Source organism: Lupinus angustifolius, unplaced genomic scaffold (genome assembly GCF_001865875.1).
Source record: "Lupinus angustifolius cultivar Tanjil unplaced genomic scaffold, LupAngTanjil_v1.0 Scaffold_93_5, whole genome shotgun sequence".
In the NCBI taxonomy this organism is placed as follows: Eukaryota; Viridiplantae; Streptophyta; class Magnoliopsida; order Fabales; family Fabaceae; genus Lupinus; species Lupinus angustifolius.
Window position 1 is genome coordinate 10108 of NW_017724604.1, and position 19166 is coordinate 29273.

General features: G+C 30.3%; 1 protein-coding gene across 3 annotated transcripts; it reads left to right on the forward strand.

Moving 5' to 3' along the window:
* Positions 1-3628: 3628 nt before the first annotated feature.
* LOC109339722 lies at positions 3629-8471 on the forward strand. Of its 3 annotated transcripts, none has more exons than XM_019577220.1 (4): positions 3629-4365; positions 6393-6479; positions 6622-7767; positions 7804-8471. In XM_019577220.1, the coding sequence occupies exons 1-4, from the start codon at positions 4027-4029 to the stop codon at positions 8068-8070; spliced, it is 1839 nt and encodes a 612-aa protein (XP_019432765.1). In that variant the 5' UTR covers positions 3629-4026; the 3' UTR covers positions 8071-8471. The 3 variants fall into 3 exon arrangements, with proteins under 3 accessions (XP_019432765.1, XP_019432764.1, XP_019432766.1); XM_019577221.1 differs by adding an exon at positions 5875-5976 and having other exon boundaries at positions 4253-4365; positions 6622-8471; XM_019577219.1 differs by having other exon boundaries at positions 6622-8471.
* Positions 8472-19166: the final 10695 nt, after the last annotated feature.

The following is a 19166-nucleotide window of genomic DNA, read 5'->3' on the forward strand; positions in this document are numbered from 1 at the left end:
AGTGTATTTAAAAAATTGAATATTAGACCAATTGAATAAATTCAACCGTAAATTTAGCGCAAAAATTATATTTGAATATATAGAATACAAACTATACATTACAAACAATAGGAAAACGGGTTGACAGGCACGACAGTGCATGTCAACACGCTAGTACTAATAGAATGAAAAGATTTAGATATGAGAATAATGACGTAAAAATGAAAAGAGCATAAAATCATATATGTGAGTTGATTTGACATTTAAAAAGATTGAAGTAAAATGAAAAGAAAAGAAGATGATAGTTGTGAGCTATGAAGCACGGATTCGTCAAACACCCTCACGTGTCGGACACGGATACGCTCGGATTCGTGAAAGATACATATCCATAAAGTACTCCAAAAATTAAAAAATTAAAATAAAATAAATAAATATTAAGACATGTATCCGATTCATTTTCAATAAAATATAGGATATATGAATTCGTTTTCAATAAAATATAGGATATATGGATTCGTTTTCAGTAAAATATAGGATATATAGATTTTTTTCCAACAAAACATGATAAGATAGATTCGTTTCCAATAAAACAGAATAATATAGATTCGTTTCCAATAAACAGAATAAGATAGATTCGTTTCCAATAAAACATGATAACATATATTCGTTTTCATTAAAATATGATAAAATATATTTGTTATGGAGGACAATGATTTTAGGATAGATTCGTTTTCATTAAAATAAAATAAGATAGATTTGTTAAGGATGACAATGATTTTAAATTTCTATTATATTTTTTACTTTGGATATTTTGATTTACACTTATAATTTTATCATATTTTATGTGTTTTTATTATTTTATATGCGTGTCCCTGAACGTATCGTATCCTGTATTTTGGAAAAAATATGTGTCGACGTATCGGATACGTATCGTATCCGACACACGTATCAATATCTGTGCTTCATAGCCTGTGAGTTGGTTTAGGTTGAAGATGAAGATTTGTTGAATAAAATTTGGAAAAAATAGAAATAATGTGTAATTTGAGTGAAAAGAATATTAAGTTGTGAATAAGAAGATATTTTCATAATTTTAAAGTTATTTGTCAAAAATATAGGAATTTTAGCAACCCATCAATCTTACAAAAAAAAAATAAAAAATCTCTACTTTATATATTTATGATAAATGTAGAATAGTAGACTAATGAAGAAGAATCATTCAAAAAAAATTCTTCCCTTTTTAAGTTAGAGGCTAGGGCACGCTAAATAAGAAATTACGTTTTTTAAATAAAAAAAGATAGGATTTTGCCAAGAAACTAGTACACTTTTTTAGCAACTTTTTTATTATATTAAATAATTACTTTCCACCAAAAACTTACCATTTTTAATTCTTTAAATCAATAATATATACTATATGTTAAGCCAAAACAATTGGAAATCACCATTATTACACAATTTTCTATTCAAAATTTATCTTTTTGTTTAACCTCACCATTGTTAATTACCATAAAAACTTCCACACATTTCATTATTTTCTATCAATTTACCAACACTCTTCTATACATTTTATTATTTTCCATTAATTTTTTATCAACATTTTTACATATATTCTCTTACTTTTATCTTATTTCTTTCTCTATCTAATAATACACATGTGACAATTATAATATCATACATAAAAACATCGATGACTCTATAATGATTATTAGATGCATAAATTTTGTATATTATATTAATTACCACTTGTTCAATTTTATTATTTTATTAATATTCTTAAGTTTCTAGTCACTATTGAGTTTCTATATCAAAAATATTAATTAATAATAGGAGTTTTTTATGGAAAATTCAATAATAAAAATATAATGCCATACGTTCCCAACATTAATATGTATGACACGTAGTAGGTAATATTTCTTTAATTGTTTTCTTTCCTTGCACCATAAACAAGTGTAGAAAATTTCTATTATTATGCAAGTTTAGAATGTAATGAGGATATGGATATTAGATTATATGGTTTTTTCGTAGAAAATAGGTAAAGTCAAAATAGGAAATTATAAATTACACCATGTTTTGGCTTTAAATAAACTAGTGTGTACAGACACTTCGTACGTGCCGGTTGTGTGATACTACATATTCAATTTTTATATATTTCATTTTTTTGAATTAGAATGTATTTGTTGTGTTCGGTGTACTTTATATTATAATTTTTGTTTGTTTATGATAATGTTTAATTTAAGGTGATATATGTAGTTAATTAATGTATTGGTGGTAGTTGCTTAGGATTATATAGTTTTTTTGTAAAAATTAAATATTGTGAAGGGCAAAATAGGAAATAAAAATTACACAATGAGAGAAGTTATTTCAAGTTTTGGCTTTATATATAGTATAGATATAGAAGTATAGATATAGAAGTATAGAAGTATAGATATAGAAGTATAGAAGTATAAATATAGAAGTATAGAAGTATAGATATAGAAGTATAGAAGTATAAATATAGAAGTATAGAAGTATAGATATAGAAGTATAGAAGTATAAATATAGAAGTATAGAAGTATAGATATAGAAGTATAGAAGTATAAATATAGAAGTATAGAAGTATAGATATAGAAGTATAGAAGTATAAATATAGAAGTATAGAAGTATAGATATAGAAGTATAGAAGTATAAATATATGCAAAAAGAAAGCATTTATCAGAAAATTAATTTTAGAATAATTGAATTAATTTTTTATATTATTTAAATTACAAGTGAATAGTAAATTGGTTTTTCTTTCCCATTTCACGCTAAAAAATGAAAATGATATTCATTCAATATATATAACATCTAAAACATAATGCTCGTTTAGTTCACAAAATATAAATAAAATTTCTCACCCAAAAGATAGAAAAATTGTTTTTATTCAAAAACCGAGAAGATATATTTTAGGATTTTTGGGGGTACATTAGGACCTTTTCTTTATGCCACCATCTAAATTCTTATTTTATCTTTTAATTCTTATCATATTGCATCACATAGTACCTCCCTCCTTTTATATGCATTACCCTACATCTTACATCATGCTAGAGAATCTTTTTGTTTAATTATTATTAGTGTGTTGATATGTACTGTTGTGTCTGTCAATCCGCTTTCCTATTGTTTATAATGTATAGTTTGTATTTTATAAATTCAAATATAATTTTTTGCGCTAAATTTACGGTTAAATTTATTCAATTGGTCTAATATTCAATTTTTTAAATACACTTTCAAAATAAGAAGATAATAAGGATAAAATAAGAAAATAATATTATATGTTTTTTTGGTAGAAATGAAAAGATATTGATGGCAAAATAGGAAAACACAAATTACATCATGATGAGTGGTTATTTCGTGTTTTCCCTTTATTAATAGTATAGAAATATAGATTATATTACGAGAATATCTATATATTGTCGGTACAAAAATTTATACATATTCATCTATCATTAATTTATATTTTCTTTAAAAAGCCATAATAATAAAAAAGAAGTCAATGATAAATAATAGATTAACAATTATAAGACTCTTACATTTTTGTGTGCATAGATTTTTTCCAATTATATTATTATTATTGACATCATTTTTGGCATAAAAAGTAAAACTTATTAATCGTTCTCTCTCTTTTTCCTTTCTTCTACCCCCTTCGAACACATTTAAAATGATTTGCAAATTCTTCTCTCAACTTGACACTCTTTCAACCCCACAAACCCCAATTTTCAAATCAAATCACCCCATTTTCTTCCTCTTTCACATCAATTTTGTTGCAAATACTATTTCTTTCTTACAAGCTTAAAAGGGTTTTTTCAATTTTTACTTCTTCTCTCTGGGCACACTATTCCCCTCTTTTTTCACTTCAGACAATTTATCTTCAATGCAACTAAATTTTTCTCTGTGATATTTTTTGGGAGAATTGTCATAACCCCACTACCATATTGCTCCAAAAGTTCGAAACTTTAAAGGTTTTAGTTGAATCCAAGGTTTTTTTACTTCTTCCAATTTTAGGGTTTTCTGTATTTTTATTTAGTGTTGAAAGTCATGCCTGTAGTTCATATAAGTTCTGATGAAGAACAGGGTTCGGAGGAAGGAACCACAGAATCTGTCTTTGATTGGATTAAGGAGTTCCTGGAAATGTCTGAGGATGAAAGTTCAGATGATTCTGATGATGTTGTGATATTAGGTGAGAAAAAACCTGAATTGAAGTTAAAGTCTTTGACAACATCGGCGCGGAAAGTATTGGATGACGACGATGATGATGATGATGGTGATGATGATGACTGTGTAGTTCTGGATTGTGACCCAGAAAAGGGTGTCACTTCGGTGAATGAGGATTCAACTGGGTCAGATGAGTTGCTTGTAGTTGGAGAGAAGGGTCAGGTATATTATTGAATTTATTAATTTGCTCTCGACTTGTGTTAATGTTTAAAATTGCATGCTAAACTTTAAACTTTTAACCTTTGAGTTGTTGGGAAGGAAAAAGCATAATCAGAGAATGTAATACTTTGGGATGTTTAATACTTGATTTTTGTTGGAGGCATAGAAACCAGATTCACTGGTTTGACCGGGTAACCACGAATCGGTTCGCGAGTACCACGGTGTTTTTGCGATCCAATATGCCTCATTTCGCGTATTGATACCCAGTCCCAAGACAACCACCATTGAAGATGTCACCTTCCTCATCCCTGAGCTTCAAACCGTCAATAATGCAACTCCAACTGCATATGAGGAGGTTGATAGCCCTAATAGAAAAACAGATAGAGGGAAGAAGGAGAATATAGGAGCCGCCGCAGTGATAGGGGCATTGAAGAAGATGAGGCAAACAAATTAGGGTTTTGATATGATTGGGTATTGGGTGGTAATGAGGTTACTTTGACAACCCAAAATAGTTTTTTTACTTCTATGGGCACAATTTAAATAAAAGGTTACATTTTAAAAAGAATGCTGAATTGTTTTTTTCTCAAAATTTAAATGGACTCACTTATTAAGTTTTTGCTACACTTATGTGAAAACAACCAAATTATTAAATCATATTAGATCATAAATGACTCAAATTAAATCAAATAAAATTAAAATATATTATTAATTAATATTTAATGTTGATAATATAAGTATAAAGAATATGCCGAACATATCAACTACGTATAGCTCTAGCGTACTGGTATTTTAACAGGATAATATACCGCATACTACATACCCGTACCAAAGAGAACCGTGTATCAGGTTACCATGGTTGAAGGGTCATATTATCAATAAAACTGAAACCATTCCTTTGATGTGTTTAGCATCTTGCGAAGGTTATTTATTTGTTAATTTAATGTTATGATTTGATGTTTATGCATTGGATATTGTTGTATCTGCTGCATGGGTTGGATTCTTTGTACTTCATAAGGCTTCATTTAGCATTATCATTTTAGAATTGCTCTGAACTTTACCTTCATTTTTGTCTCTTGATGAAAGTTTATTTAATTTAATAGTTTTTCATATCTTGTTTCCACTCATTGGGTTGCCAAGGCGATGGAGGTAGTTTTATTTGTTATATTGCTAAGATATTTTTTATTGTTTCCCCTTTTATGTATAAAGCATATATTGCTTGTGATTAATGCTTTAAGTGTTGATTGTTTGGGTTCATGGAATCTGACAAGGGAATCTGATGGAGTGTAGATTCCAACATGTCTGGGCTAGGATAGTAGATTGGGAATTGTATCTCCAAACTAACAAGTCATGCGATTTAAATGTTTAATGGTTCAGGTTTTGATCAGCATAAGTTAGGTGTATTTGTTTTTTGTATCTCTTTAAGTGTCAATATGCCATAACTTAGGTCCTCAATATCTGAGCTGCATAAAGGTACATTATTGCCAAGATTAGCCTCATGGCAAACTCTTGCAGGGCATGAAATTGCCACATGGGAAAAGTTAAGATGACTGAAGATATGAGGATCTTTGAGATGGCAGAAGACATTGATTCTGGGCCATGCATCTTGTATCCTGGGTAAGAATAAATTCACACCAAAAGATCGAAATTAGAATGGCTGATCTTGACTAATACCTCATGGGATGGTTAAAAGTTGTTAGCTCTGTCTAGAGTATATGGGAAGCTTTGCATGTGAGGATCTTCAATCATAATACACTATTTTTCAATGTTATGGTTATGTTTGGCCATATATATTGAATTATATTCTGAGTTCAAACTGGTATTATTGTTTTATTTGAGTTATTTGCTTTTGGTGCAGCTTATTTTTTGCTATTTGCAAATGTTATTATTTGACTTTCCGCTTGAAATTTTCTTTGGTATAGAAGCTTGAGCTTGTTAATTTATTTACAACGTTCATACTTTTCTTTGCTCTTCGTAGAGGATGTAGTTCTAGCATTTTAATATGCATGATTCATTTTGTTTTTGGCTTGCAGATTGCATGTAGAGACTATCCTCATGCCCGGCATCTTTGTGTTAAATTTCCTTTCTCTTCCACCCCCCATGAGAGAACCTGTGACCAGGTAACGAACTAATTCACAAATGATGAAAACTTTGGGCTATGTCAAAGTTTAGCACTTGCATATCAGCTCTCTTTGTTTTCCTGTGTCTTATTTTCTATTCAAATTCCTTCTATCGCTCTGATTTGTGTTTGGTGATATGCAGTGCCACTGTTACGTCTGTGACTCCCTAGCACCATGTCCAAAATGGGGCACTGGCCTTTTGAGTACAGATCATTGTCATGCAAATGAGAAAACTGAGTCATGGAAAGTTCAGAGGAGAAATTTAAAACTGGGCATCCCTCCTCCGTTACCAGCTTCAGTTGATCACAATACTCCAGTTCATGCAGTACATTCCAAGTCTAATGAAATTCGGCATCGTAATATTATTCGCTTGTATCCAAATTCCATAATAAGGAATCAAGCATCCAGGTCAACTGCAACACTTACGTCTCCCTCACCCAACTCAATACCTCAAAATCAAGCCCCCCGGCCAACAACAATGCGTGCTTTCTCCCCCTTACCGAATTCTAGTTTGCAGAAGCAGCTTTCTAGGCTAAACAACACCCCTTTGTACTCCACAGTAACCAACTTAACTATCCCAGTTGATGCAAATCATGCTAGACGTCAGGACTCAGGATCTACTCTAGTGAGGAACAGATACCAATCTTACTCTACACCGTGGCAAATGCTAGGTGTACGAGATCATGCCATCCAAAAGGAGCGAGGAAGTGGTGCAAGCAGAAGCAGTGTAAGACCTCAGTTTCTTCGTCCTCCTATGATGTCCAAGGTGGTAAACTCTGCCATGGTCACTCCAACAGTGAATCATGGTGCTCATGGTTCATATGGCTTTAGCAATCATGTTAATCCTGCACAGCAATGTAGCAGTTACCATACTGCAACAGGATTCTCAGTTGACAAAAATCACAATGGGCTGAATAATGGTGTTTGGCTCCCTCAAAATTCACCGCCGTATCCACTCCCAAACGTTGAACCAGCTAACATGAGTTCTGTTGGCCAATACACTGTAGCTTTTGATAGCCAAACATGTAGTGAGGCATTGCCCCAATCATATGATGGCCATGACTTTTTCCAATCTTGTATTGAAGGTAACAATGCTCCTTCAAGTTATAACGTGACATGCCTGAATAGCAATCAGCATGGAAATGAGCATCAAATCAGAAGGCAAAATGAAAATGGTAGCGGAAATAGTAGTCAATGTGGAATTGTAAGTCAAGATACTTTCCAACCGAAACCACAAGAGGAGAGTACAAGCGAAACTGCTACAAGGGATGATTTTTCAGCTTTTGACACTAGTTGGACAAAGAATGATAGCCAAAGTATTGATCCTGTTCAGCTACAAACCTCAGCATCTACCAACCATTGTGGAAGCATTGAACCACTGATTGAGCATTCTCATCTACTACCCAATGCATTGAATGATATTGAAAACTGGCTTTTCGATCAAGACAATGTTCCAATGGTAACAGATGGTTTGCTTCCAGAGCTTAATATGTTGTCTCCGGAACTCAGCCCCATATTCGATTCTGGCAATTCTATAACTAATGGTGATGAAAGAGTTCAAGGTGTTCATGACTGGCTGAACTTTGAATGATGCTAGTGGATACTTACTTTGTTGTCAATATTTTTTGGCTTGCTTAACTGCGAGTAATACATGGCATTTACATTTTAGGCTTATCAACTTGTGTTAGTGGTGCTGACCATGTTTAATGTTCCTCATAGTTGATGATAACTTAGATGTATAGTTTCTAGCAAATGCTTAACATCAAACTTGTGAGGGTGATGATGAGAAGGAAAAAAGTAGAAGAACTAACACAAATTGTGAAGCATTGTGTTGTATCTCATCTACACTCTCTTTTTTCAATTATGTAGAGCATAATTGAGGTTTCTATTTACCTAGATTTTGTGTATAAGACAGTTTGTTATCATGTTTGGGTTAAACTTTTGGTTATTTGCTGTATTGGTTGGTATGCAGTTTGCCACCTATCATTATGCCTTATAACAGTGTCATTAATACTTATTATAGCTGTTAGAGTAGCACAATAATTATGATTCACTATTTAAATCACATACAGATTACGTTATATATTTTATAATGAATATAATAGATTTATAAATATAAATATTATTATTTGTATTTTATAAATCAATTATTGATCATGTTATTATTATATATAACTGACAAGTTTAAAAATCTTGAATCTTATTTTAAAAGATATGATATCCATTTTTGTATTGAATTTGACATGTATTTTAATTTTAACTAGTTTAATTATATATTCTGATATAATTATGATGTTGTATTAGTACGAGGACTAATTCAACCAATCCTTACGACATTTATATCCATGCTTTTTAAACTTTGTTCCATTTTTGAAGAGTTTATGCATTTTTTGACTAGTTATAAACTTATATTACACCCAATTTTATCTCACTCAATAATTTAAAGATAGTTATAAACTTATACCCTTAGGCACTTTAGAAGAGTCTCGTGCCCCTAGGAGCCTTTTTTTTCTTTGGCATTGTAAATTTTCATGAATTTTGATATAAAATATGTACGAATTAATACTCAGTTTATAAGAGAAATCAATAACTATGATATGGTTTCATTTTTTAGAGTGAAAAGGTCGTCACTTAAACAAAAAATTATTGTTCAATTGAAGTATAGAAAAATCTTAACCCACTGCTTGACATCTATAATTGAGCATGAATTTTGTACATTATTCATATAATTCATTTTTATTATTATATTTAAAAAAATAAATAAATAATAATTAAATATAAATAATGCAATGATAATATAACAAAAATCTTATAACATTATTATATATATTTTTTATAATATATTAAGCTTCCCAACATTTATGTAAAAGTCTAATGAAATGAAGCTAGAGAAAGACTTATGTGGAAATATATGTATACAGAAACAATCAATAAACTTTTGATAATACATTAGAAGTTTAATTCTAATTAAAATTTAGTTATAAATGCTACCACAAAAAACATAAAGAGAAAATGATATATACACTAACGTAAGAGATTTATACACTATCAGTGTATCATTTATTATTCATATTTAATCATTAATGACTCTTAGATAAAGTAATACAAATGAATAATGGATGATACACTAACTATGTATAAATCTTTACACCGTCAATATATATATCACACTCAAATATAAATATACTTATCTTCAAATATGAGATGTTAGATAGTAGAAGATCTATTGGTGATGGTGATAGTGACAATGACTTCCCTTTATAAGAGCATCCACAATGGTGCAACACGTTTCTCGTTTTTAAATGTGCCACACTAATTACTTTATATTTGTTTACACTTTCCAACAACTTAAGCAACTTAAACAACTTAAGCCTAAATCACCTGTAACGATGTAACTATGTTTCCGTTTTTAAATAGACTTCACAAACCTTCGCCCATATTTATATTTCTCTCTTTTGTAATATTATTTGTTTCCATTTTTTAATGTTGATTCACAACTTTAAGAACAATGCTTATTTAGCTTACGGTTCCAATATAAGAACAAGAACAACGTCTCTCCATTAATGAACTTGGATGAAGAACATACTTATTTCACTAAGAACATTTTTTTTACTATTGTGGATGCTCGAAGTGAAGATGACCATATGAGTGGAAAATGGTACCGAGTCATTGACCGAAACTGAAAAAGCAGAGCTCGAAGCCATTTCTGCAATCAAAAGTCTGCAGCCAGTGAACACAAGGTTCACTCTTCTCTCACAAATAAAAAACATTATTCATTATCTTTTGTTTTTGTCAATAATTAATTTTCTATTTTATTTTTCAGGTCAAGGTTAACCAATATGTGAGGATGGGTAAGAAGCACTTCTCTGATGCCATTGATTGCTACACAAGGCCAATAAATGAGAAAGCCTCGAGTTATTTTGATAACACTGTCCTTTTTTTCATATTGAGCCCATGTCAATTTGCTTCTTGAGAATGATTTTTGGACGGATATCACCTCTCACAAAAGGGTGCATCTTTCACAAGCTAATCAAACTGTTATTTTTTGTTTTAATTTTTTATTTATTCATATCTCAATATGTCATCAGCCCTAAACAAAATAGAGAATAAAATAAAGACATGTAATCATTTTCAATCATAGTGCCCTCAAATATAAATGTGTCCAAATAATTAACGTATGTTAACTTTTGTTATGTGCAGAAACATTAAGATTTTCTAAACATGCATCCACACTTTTTATGATTAAATGAATCTTTGACATATCTTCTATGGAAAATTTTAATCTCTAAAAAATAAAACATCATTTTAGTATTTGAAATTTTGAAACATTCAGCATAGTCAACATGTGTTCGATATTTGACCTCACAACTTTAAATGGCACTAAAACTAAATGGACATTACATAACATTGGTTAATGATCACTAGAAGAAAAAAACATGTTTTCATAATATCAAAATGATTTTTACAACACTATGTACTCTACGGGTGAGTGTGAGACAGGTTGGGACGAGTTAAGCATGTCCCTCACCTGTCTTTAAATATTGATCGGGTCAACGTTTGAACTCGAACTTGTCTCTAATTAGGAAGGACACACGAGAGACGAGTCCAAAATAAGACGGAGCAAGATAGGGACGAGTCCGAGTTGAAAAATGACAAACGTAGATTTTTTTCTCAAATTTTTAAGTATGCACAATCAAAATTATTACAATTTGTATATAAACTCAACTAAAACATGCATCTCACATACATCAATATATAAATTACAAAGTATAAATTGCATCATTCAAAAGGAAAACTATCACAATCACGTGACTGAAAATTATAGAAAATATTGAAAATTTCAGAACAATTTAAACTGTCATTTGTTAACATAAACTGAAGTGTTCTTGTAAATGATAAAAACACATGAGAATTGAAAGATGAAGAAGACGAGTTGAAGGCTATTGGGCATTGCCAATCAGAGGCAATAACATAAGCATAAGCAACTTCAAAGAGGAAAACAAACAATGAAGAAGAAGAAATAACTAACTCTTATGCGTCACAATGTCCTTCACTCTCGTCGCGGAAGTCCTTCACTCTCGTCACATCAGTCCTTCATTATCCACGAGAATTAAACAATTAAAAAAAAGGTAAGGAATAAGGATCATATGATAAGTGGTGTGAATATGTTGTGTGAGCTTGTATGTATTTGAGTTATATGCACTGAAAATAATGGATATTGATAGATACTTATATTGGAGAATAAAACTACCACATTTTACGTATTTGACATATTTTACACATCTAACACATGTTGAATTATTTTTCAACATGTGTTTATTATTTTGTTAGCTAGTTGGTTAACTAGTTAGTTTACACTATAAATAAGGTTTTTCATGCCTTGATAATTCAATGAGAAAAATTCACAATATTCATTTTATGTTTCCGCATTATTTTCGCAATATGGTATCAAAACTTTCATCCTCAAGGCTTTTGGTTACTGTTGTGCAATCTCTAAAATTATTATCTTTCTCTTCTATAATTCAACAATGAATCATCGTCAACAATTCAACATGTGAAAATGGAAAGAAGCTGTGCATTTTAAGAAGCTGAAGGGATACAAAGAATTGCGTTTTCATTGTAAGTGGAAAAGAGAAAAAGATTGTTATTGAATGGTTTTCCTCATGTGAAATATTGGGAATAGCTGTTGAGCATGATTATTTTGCAAAGACTAATCAGAAGAAGCCAAGTTGGGAAGCTTGTTTTCTATGCCTAATTTAGTGGAAACAGATTGCTGAGCCAGTAATACAATTATACATTGAGGCAACATAATGGCTCATGCTTCAACAACAAGATCAATAACAAGATCTACAAGATCAACAACAACAAGTTCAACAACAGCAACAACAACAACAAGATCAACAAAATCAACAACAAGATCAATTGATTGAGAAATTTCAAGTATGTTACGATCGAGAATCCGATCTATTACATTGTGATGATATCAAATCAAATTATGAAGGTGAAGTCATTGCCATTTACTCTCCAGCTTGAAGGGGGCTATTGGAGAACAAAGCTACTACATTTTACATATTTAACACATGTTGAATTATTTTTCAAAAGTGTTTATTAGTTAGTTAGTTAGTTAGTTAACTAGTTAGTTTACACTATAAATAAGGCTTTTCATGCCTTGATAATTCAATGAGAAAAATTCACAATATTCATTTTATGCTTCCGCATTATTTTCACAATAATATTAGAAAACAAAACCACCACATTTTACATATTTTACATATTTTACACGTTTTACACATTTAACACATGTTGAATTGTTTAACATGTGTTTATTAGTTTGTTAGCTAGTTAGTTAATTAGTTAGTTTACACTATAAATAAGGCTTTTCATGCCTTGATAATTCAATGAGAAAAATTCACAATATTCATTTCATGTTTCCACATTATTTTCGCAATATGGTATCAGAGCCTTTATCGTGAAGACTTTGGTTACCGCTGTGCATTCTCTACAATTATCATCTCTCTTTTCCATGATTCATCTTCATCGATACCACACTCCAAGAAAGCAATTATTATCAGAGCCTTCAAGAAGTGGGCTTAGTGGTGGCTGGAGAGCATTTGCATTGGAACATAAGTTGGACGATGGTGACATACTTGTTTTTGAATTGATTGAACCTGCAAGATTTAAGATTTATACTGTTAAAGCATTTCCATATTCAATTGAAGAATATGAAAAGGAGGAGCGTGAGGAGAAAGAATGAAACATGCGTGCAACGAGAGCACTAAAAGCTGGAAGTAATGGTGAAACAAAATCAAAGAAGACAAGAAAGCCAAAACATGCTATTGTTGTACATGAAACTAACAAATCAGAGAGTTCTCAGGAGCATCTGCCACAAAGTAGCATTGACAATGAAGTCAAAGCACAAGACAATATACCAGAAAAGAAGTTATCACAAATTTAGGGACAAATATTAAGTCCTCTAGCAACAAAATCAACAAGATCAACAACAATAAGGTCTACAACAACAAGATCAACAACAACAACAACAATAAGATCAATAACAAGATCAAGTGATTTAGAAAATCCAATCACGTTAGGATCGAGATTCCGATCCATTACATTGTCATAATATCAAATCAAATTATCAAGTTGGAGTCACTGTCATTTACCCTCCAGCTTGAGGGGGTATTGGAGAACAAAACTACCATATTTTACATATTTTACACATTTTATACATTTAACACATGTTGAATTGTTTTTCAACATGTCTTTATTAGTTTGTTAGCTAGTTAGTTAATTAGTTAGTTTACACTATAAATAAGGCTTTTGATGCCTTGATAATTTAATGAGAAAAATTCACAATATTCATTTTATACTTCCACATTATTTTCGCAATAACTTGTTTAACTATTCTTGATATATAACTATAAGGAACGGGCCGAGTGATATGTTCATATACCTGAACCCGTCCATTTTTGACGACGAATTTGTCCATTTTAATCGAGTCTGTCGTTTTTTATTTATTTGAATGGGTCAGACCTATCCCTAAGTCATTAAGTTGAGACAAATCTATGGGTCGGACCGAGTCTTACTCACTCCTAATGTACCCACCCTTCAAAGCTCGTTATCCTTTTTTTAGATCTGTCAGCATATCCTCTTATGTATAGAAATGAATTTATAGTGTTTTTCTATAATGATTTTATAAAGAATTTAATCGGTATACAACTATACATTACCGTTTTACCCAAGCGCAAATCAATATTTATTATTATTCCTCCCTTATTTAATCTAATATAAAAATACCCCATTAAATGTGAAACTCAAACATTTAGCCGTCTATTTTTTCTTGTTTAATTTCACGTATAATATATTGTTAAATGCTATTTCAATTTCTTATTATAATTTATAAGAAACTTTTAAGATATTGATTTTAATTCTCTTTAAAAGACCCTTTTTAAAATTTGAAGTATATTAAGTGATTTATATCAAAATATACTATTGATTAACATATAATGTAACAAAATAAATGAATCATAATAACATTCAAATATTGACACCTTTTATAAAATTAATTATATTCATCAACATTCAAATAACGTTGGTATAGTAATATAAGGCCCAACTAGATCATCAAGGTCGATGATTAAATTCTTGGAAACAATATTTGTTGGGAGAGGCAGACATGAACCCCAAAAAGATAAGTTCCTTACCCAAAAAGGTGAGAAAATACCATTAGTAGTACCAAAAAAAAATATTCTTATAAAAAAAGAGTTCAAGGAGGGAGTTAGCCTCCTTTTCAATTTAATATTTTACATATCAAACTATAGTGACACACCCACTTTTTTTTATACCTACATAAACCACTTTTATTTGTATACATACATTATACTAACTATCATCATATAAGAAATAAATGTGATTTTTAAACAAAAATGTGTAATTGATGTAATTAACTTAAAGAAAATATGATATATTATGAAGACTACTACAAATAGTACAAGAGTCTATATCTTTTCATTATTTTTAGTTTATTACAAAATACATCAATAATTATAAGGAGATGTTGTTTAAATCACTCTTATATTATATTGCAATGAACCAAAAATAATGAATAAGTGCTACCTTATATATTATTTAGACTCATCTTCATAATATATTATATTTTGTTTACTTAATTATACTTATCACAATTTTTTGTTTAAAAAATTACATTTTCTCTACTACCAAGATAGTCAGTGTAATGTATATATATTAATTAGGAGAGTTTGTATAAGTATAGAGAAGAGAGATAATTTATATAATTTCACTAAAACTGTAAGGACATGAGTGTAATTTACTCTACTTTATAATAATATTTTATAATTATCATCATATATAGGCTCATGCTTTAAGATTGTAATTGCTATGGTTCTTTTTTATATAAATGAGAAAGAAGATAAAATAAAGAAGCAACAAAGCATTGACATTTTCCTAAATTCAAACTAGTATTTGCATATCATTAGTTTCTGCTTCTTCAGTGCATAAACTAAATATGCTTAATTATGGTGCCAAAGATAATGTTAATTACAATTTCTATTAAGGTTTTGTTTAAGAGTTATGAGGGAAAGAGAACGAGAGTTGTTAAATGGTTAAGAAGGGGAGGTAGGGAAGGGAAAAAGAAGAAAATTCTTCCTCTTGTTTGGAAGTATACAATTTAGATGAGGATGGTAAACTAATGATAATGTAAATTTTTATTTTATTTTTTCTTTAAAAATGAGAAATGGACAATAAATTATAATTATATAATATTACTAAAAATATTTAGCTATTTTGATATTAATCTCCAAAAACCCCAAATTGGAAGAATTTTAAAAATAGACACATAAAGGATTTTGGAGTGTTTGAGAGACCCTCCAAAACCTTCCCATCTCCTTCATCCAACTCTCGAACAAGGGGAAGACTTTCCAAAACCATCTTTTCCCTCCCCTTTCCCTCCAAAGCCATCTCGAACAAGGGGTAGATGAACTTATTTATAATTTTATCTCTCTTTTGTCATTAATGAGAAACAATTATTTTATTAAAAAATAAATACATTTAAAAACAAGTTATTATAATTTTTCACAAGGCGATTGTTTATTATCTGTGATAAAGAAAGTAATATAAAGTAGAATACATAAAACAACTTTTTTTTATATACATGAAACAAGGATAAAATTCAGGGGACATGATGTGTAATATGAAGTGAGGAATTAGCAGAAATTTTCTAAGGATGTGGTTTAATAAATGAATATGCTCTTCTTATGAATCTAAAACATCATCTATTTTCAAGTGCTCCATGTTGGTTGTGGTTTAAGAAAAGGAATTTTTTAAGGATGAACTAGGTAAGTCATCATCATCTATAATAGACTTTTCATCCATAGAAGGATTAGTCTCATCAAAACTTACATGAACGAATTCTTCCATGGCTAGAGTTCTCTTATTAAAAATTCTAAAAGCTTTGCTTGTAAGAGAATAGTCTAAGAAAATTCCTTCATCAACTTTTGTCTCAAACTTGCCCAAGTTATCCTTACCATTATTAAACACAAAACATTTGCAACCAAACACATGCAAGTGAGAAATATTTGGTGTTCTACCTTTGAAAAGTTCACATGAGATTTTCTTTAGAATTGGTGTTATAAGAACTTGATTGGATACATAACATGCCGTACTAACTGAATCAACTCAAAAGTACTTTGGGAGATTAGTATCATTTAACATGGTACAAGCTAATTCCTCCAAAGACCTATTCTTTCTCTCTACAATACCATTTTGTTGAGGTGTTCTAGGAGTAGATAAATTATGACTGATACTAAGATCATCACATAATTCCTCAAAAGAAGCTTTTTAAAATTATCTTCCATGATTACTTCTTATATCAGCGATTTTCAAGGATTTTTTATTTTGAACTCTTTTAGCATATTTACTAAAGGCATTGAAAGCCTCATTCTTGTGTGCCAAGAATAGAGTCCACGTGTATCTTAAGAAATCATCTATTATCACAAAGAGCATAGTAGTTACCACAAAATATTTTTTATCCGAGAGGGACCAAATAAGTCAATATGTAGTAACTACAATGGTCTATCCGATGAAACCATATGCTTTGGTTCAAAAGAAGTCTTTGTTTATTTACCTTTTGACAAGCACTATATAGTTTGTCTTTAACAAACTTCATGTTAGATAAACCAACAACTAAATCTTTCTCGATCAGTTTATTCAAATGATCCATATGAATATGAGCAATTCTCCTATGCCACATCCATGCATCATGGTCATTAAAAACCAAGCATTTAATGAGAAGAGAAGAATCATTTAAAGCAATCATATAAATATTACTAATTCTCTTACCAATAAGTTTAGAGTTTTCAGATACCTTATTGTCAATGATGCATTTATTGTGGTAGAAAGCCACATGGAATCCTTTGTCACATAGTTGACTGATGCTTAGTAAATTATGCTTGAGTCCATCTACGTATAGAACTCATTCTATTGTAGTAGAAGGTGACTTTCTGACTCTACCAAATCTAAGAATTATTTATTTGTTATCACCATTAGTGATGTAGCCTTTGTCCCTTGGAGTAAGGACATAGAACTTTGTTTTATCACCCGTCATATGTTTTGAGTAGCTGCTATCCAAATTACCATAAATCACTAGTGGTTCTCAAATATTCCTACAAAATAGGTTAAGTAATATTATGTATCTAGTTCAGTTTGGGTCCTAGAGGGTTAGCACCTTTCTCTACCCACTTAAATCGACCTAGGAGTACACCAAATTTTCTAATCAAGCAAGTGTTAGGTGTATGTCCATGATTTTTACAATAAATGCAAATAGGTTGATGCTTTTGTATCTTAGTTCTTGATTTTGAAATATGATGAGTATGAATACTTTGTTTTTTAAAAATAAATTTTGTAGACACTCCCTTTTTCCCTTTTTCTCATTTTAAGAAGATTTTTAAAAACCAAGACATCTACAATCGGTGGAGTGTCTTTACATTTTTAACATGTTGTCCAAGTTTTTATTACTCTTGTTTATGTCCTCGAGTTCTAGAATCCAGGTAGAAACTAAACTTTCAAAAGTAATACAATTTGGATAAGAGGAAGAAGAATGTTTGTTTCTGAATATGTTTAATTCATTTTTTAAACAAAATTTAGTAAATTTAACATATTCATTATGCAAATCATTAAAGACGTTTTGTAAATCAGAAAAGGAAGGCTTTTCTAAAAGTTTACATTCACTTACCTCCTTTTTATTAGAATGATGAGAGCCATTAAGGATAAATGAGCTTGTTCCTCATTGTAACACCGTGAAATTTTGATATATATTTTATTAATTATTTATTTTAACAAAAAATAATTTTAGAAATTAATCGGTAATGATTTAGGCTAAACCGTAATTTAGTGTTGTTTTATAAATTCCTATTTTGTGGCAAATGTTCGTAATTTTTTATGACGGAAATTTTTTATGACAGGATGTTTGTAATTCCTATTAATTATTTTTTCTAATAATCTTCCTAACTCTTGTTATACTCAAGAACTCGAAAAATGGGTTTTCGTGAATTTAGAAAAATATTGTTTTGAAACCATGAAATCTTGTTGTTCATGTGGCTGTTTTAGTGTTTGAAAATATGCATGTTGTTGATTTTGATGAAAGGAATCGTGAAATGATCATTAACACGATAGGAATCGTGAACGAGACTTTTGAGGTTAAAGGGTGGTTCAAGAATATGAATTTTGGACTGGATGGATGAAAGTCTCGGATATTCTTAAAATAGATTAACATGATGTCTTTATCTTAAAGTAGAAGGAAAACAATTTAACTCGCAAATCACTGATTGATTTTTGTATTTAGTTTCGAGGTGTTCGAAGTCGGACAACCTACCCATTCACATAAAGGAGATCAACCGCGCTACAACCCGAGATGAGGGAGAATACATCGTGACATAGTGATGTCCGAATATGATACCCGGATCTCCCAACTTCCTCAAAAGTTGGGAGTTATATTTGTTTTTTTAAACCTGTGCTTAACCAAATGATTGCATTCCTAGATTAAGTACGGATGATTTATTAAGTTGTATGGTCAAGAATAGATTAAAATATCAAGTATCGTGGTAGTTATCCATGAAGGAACACCACTCGTGGAACTAAAATGCGTAGGGATCGAAAATAGCGGAGATTTAG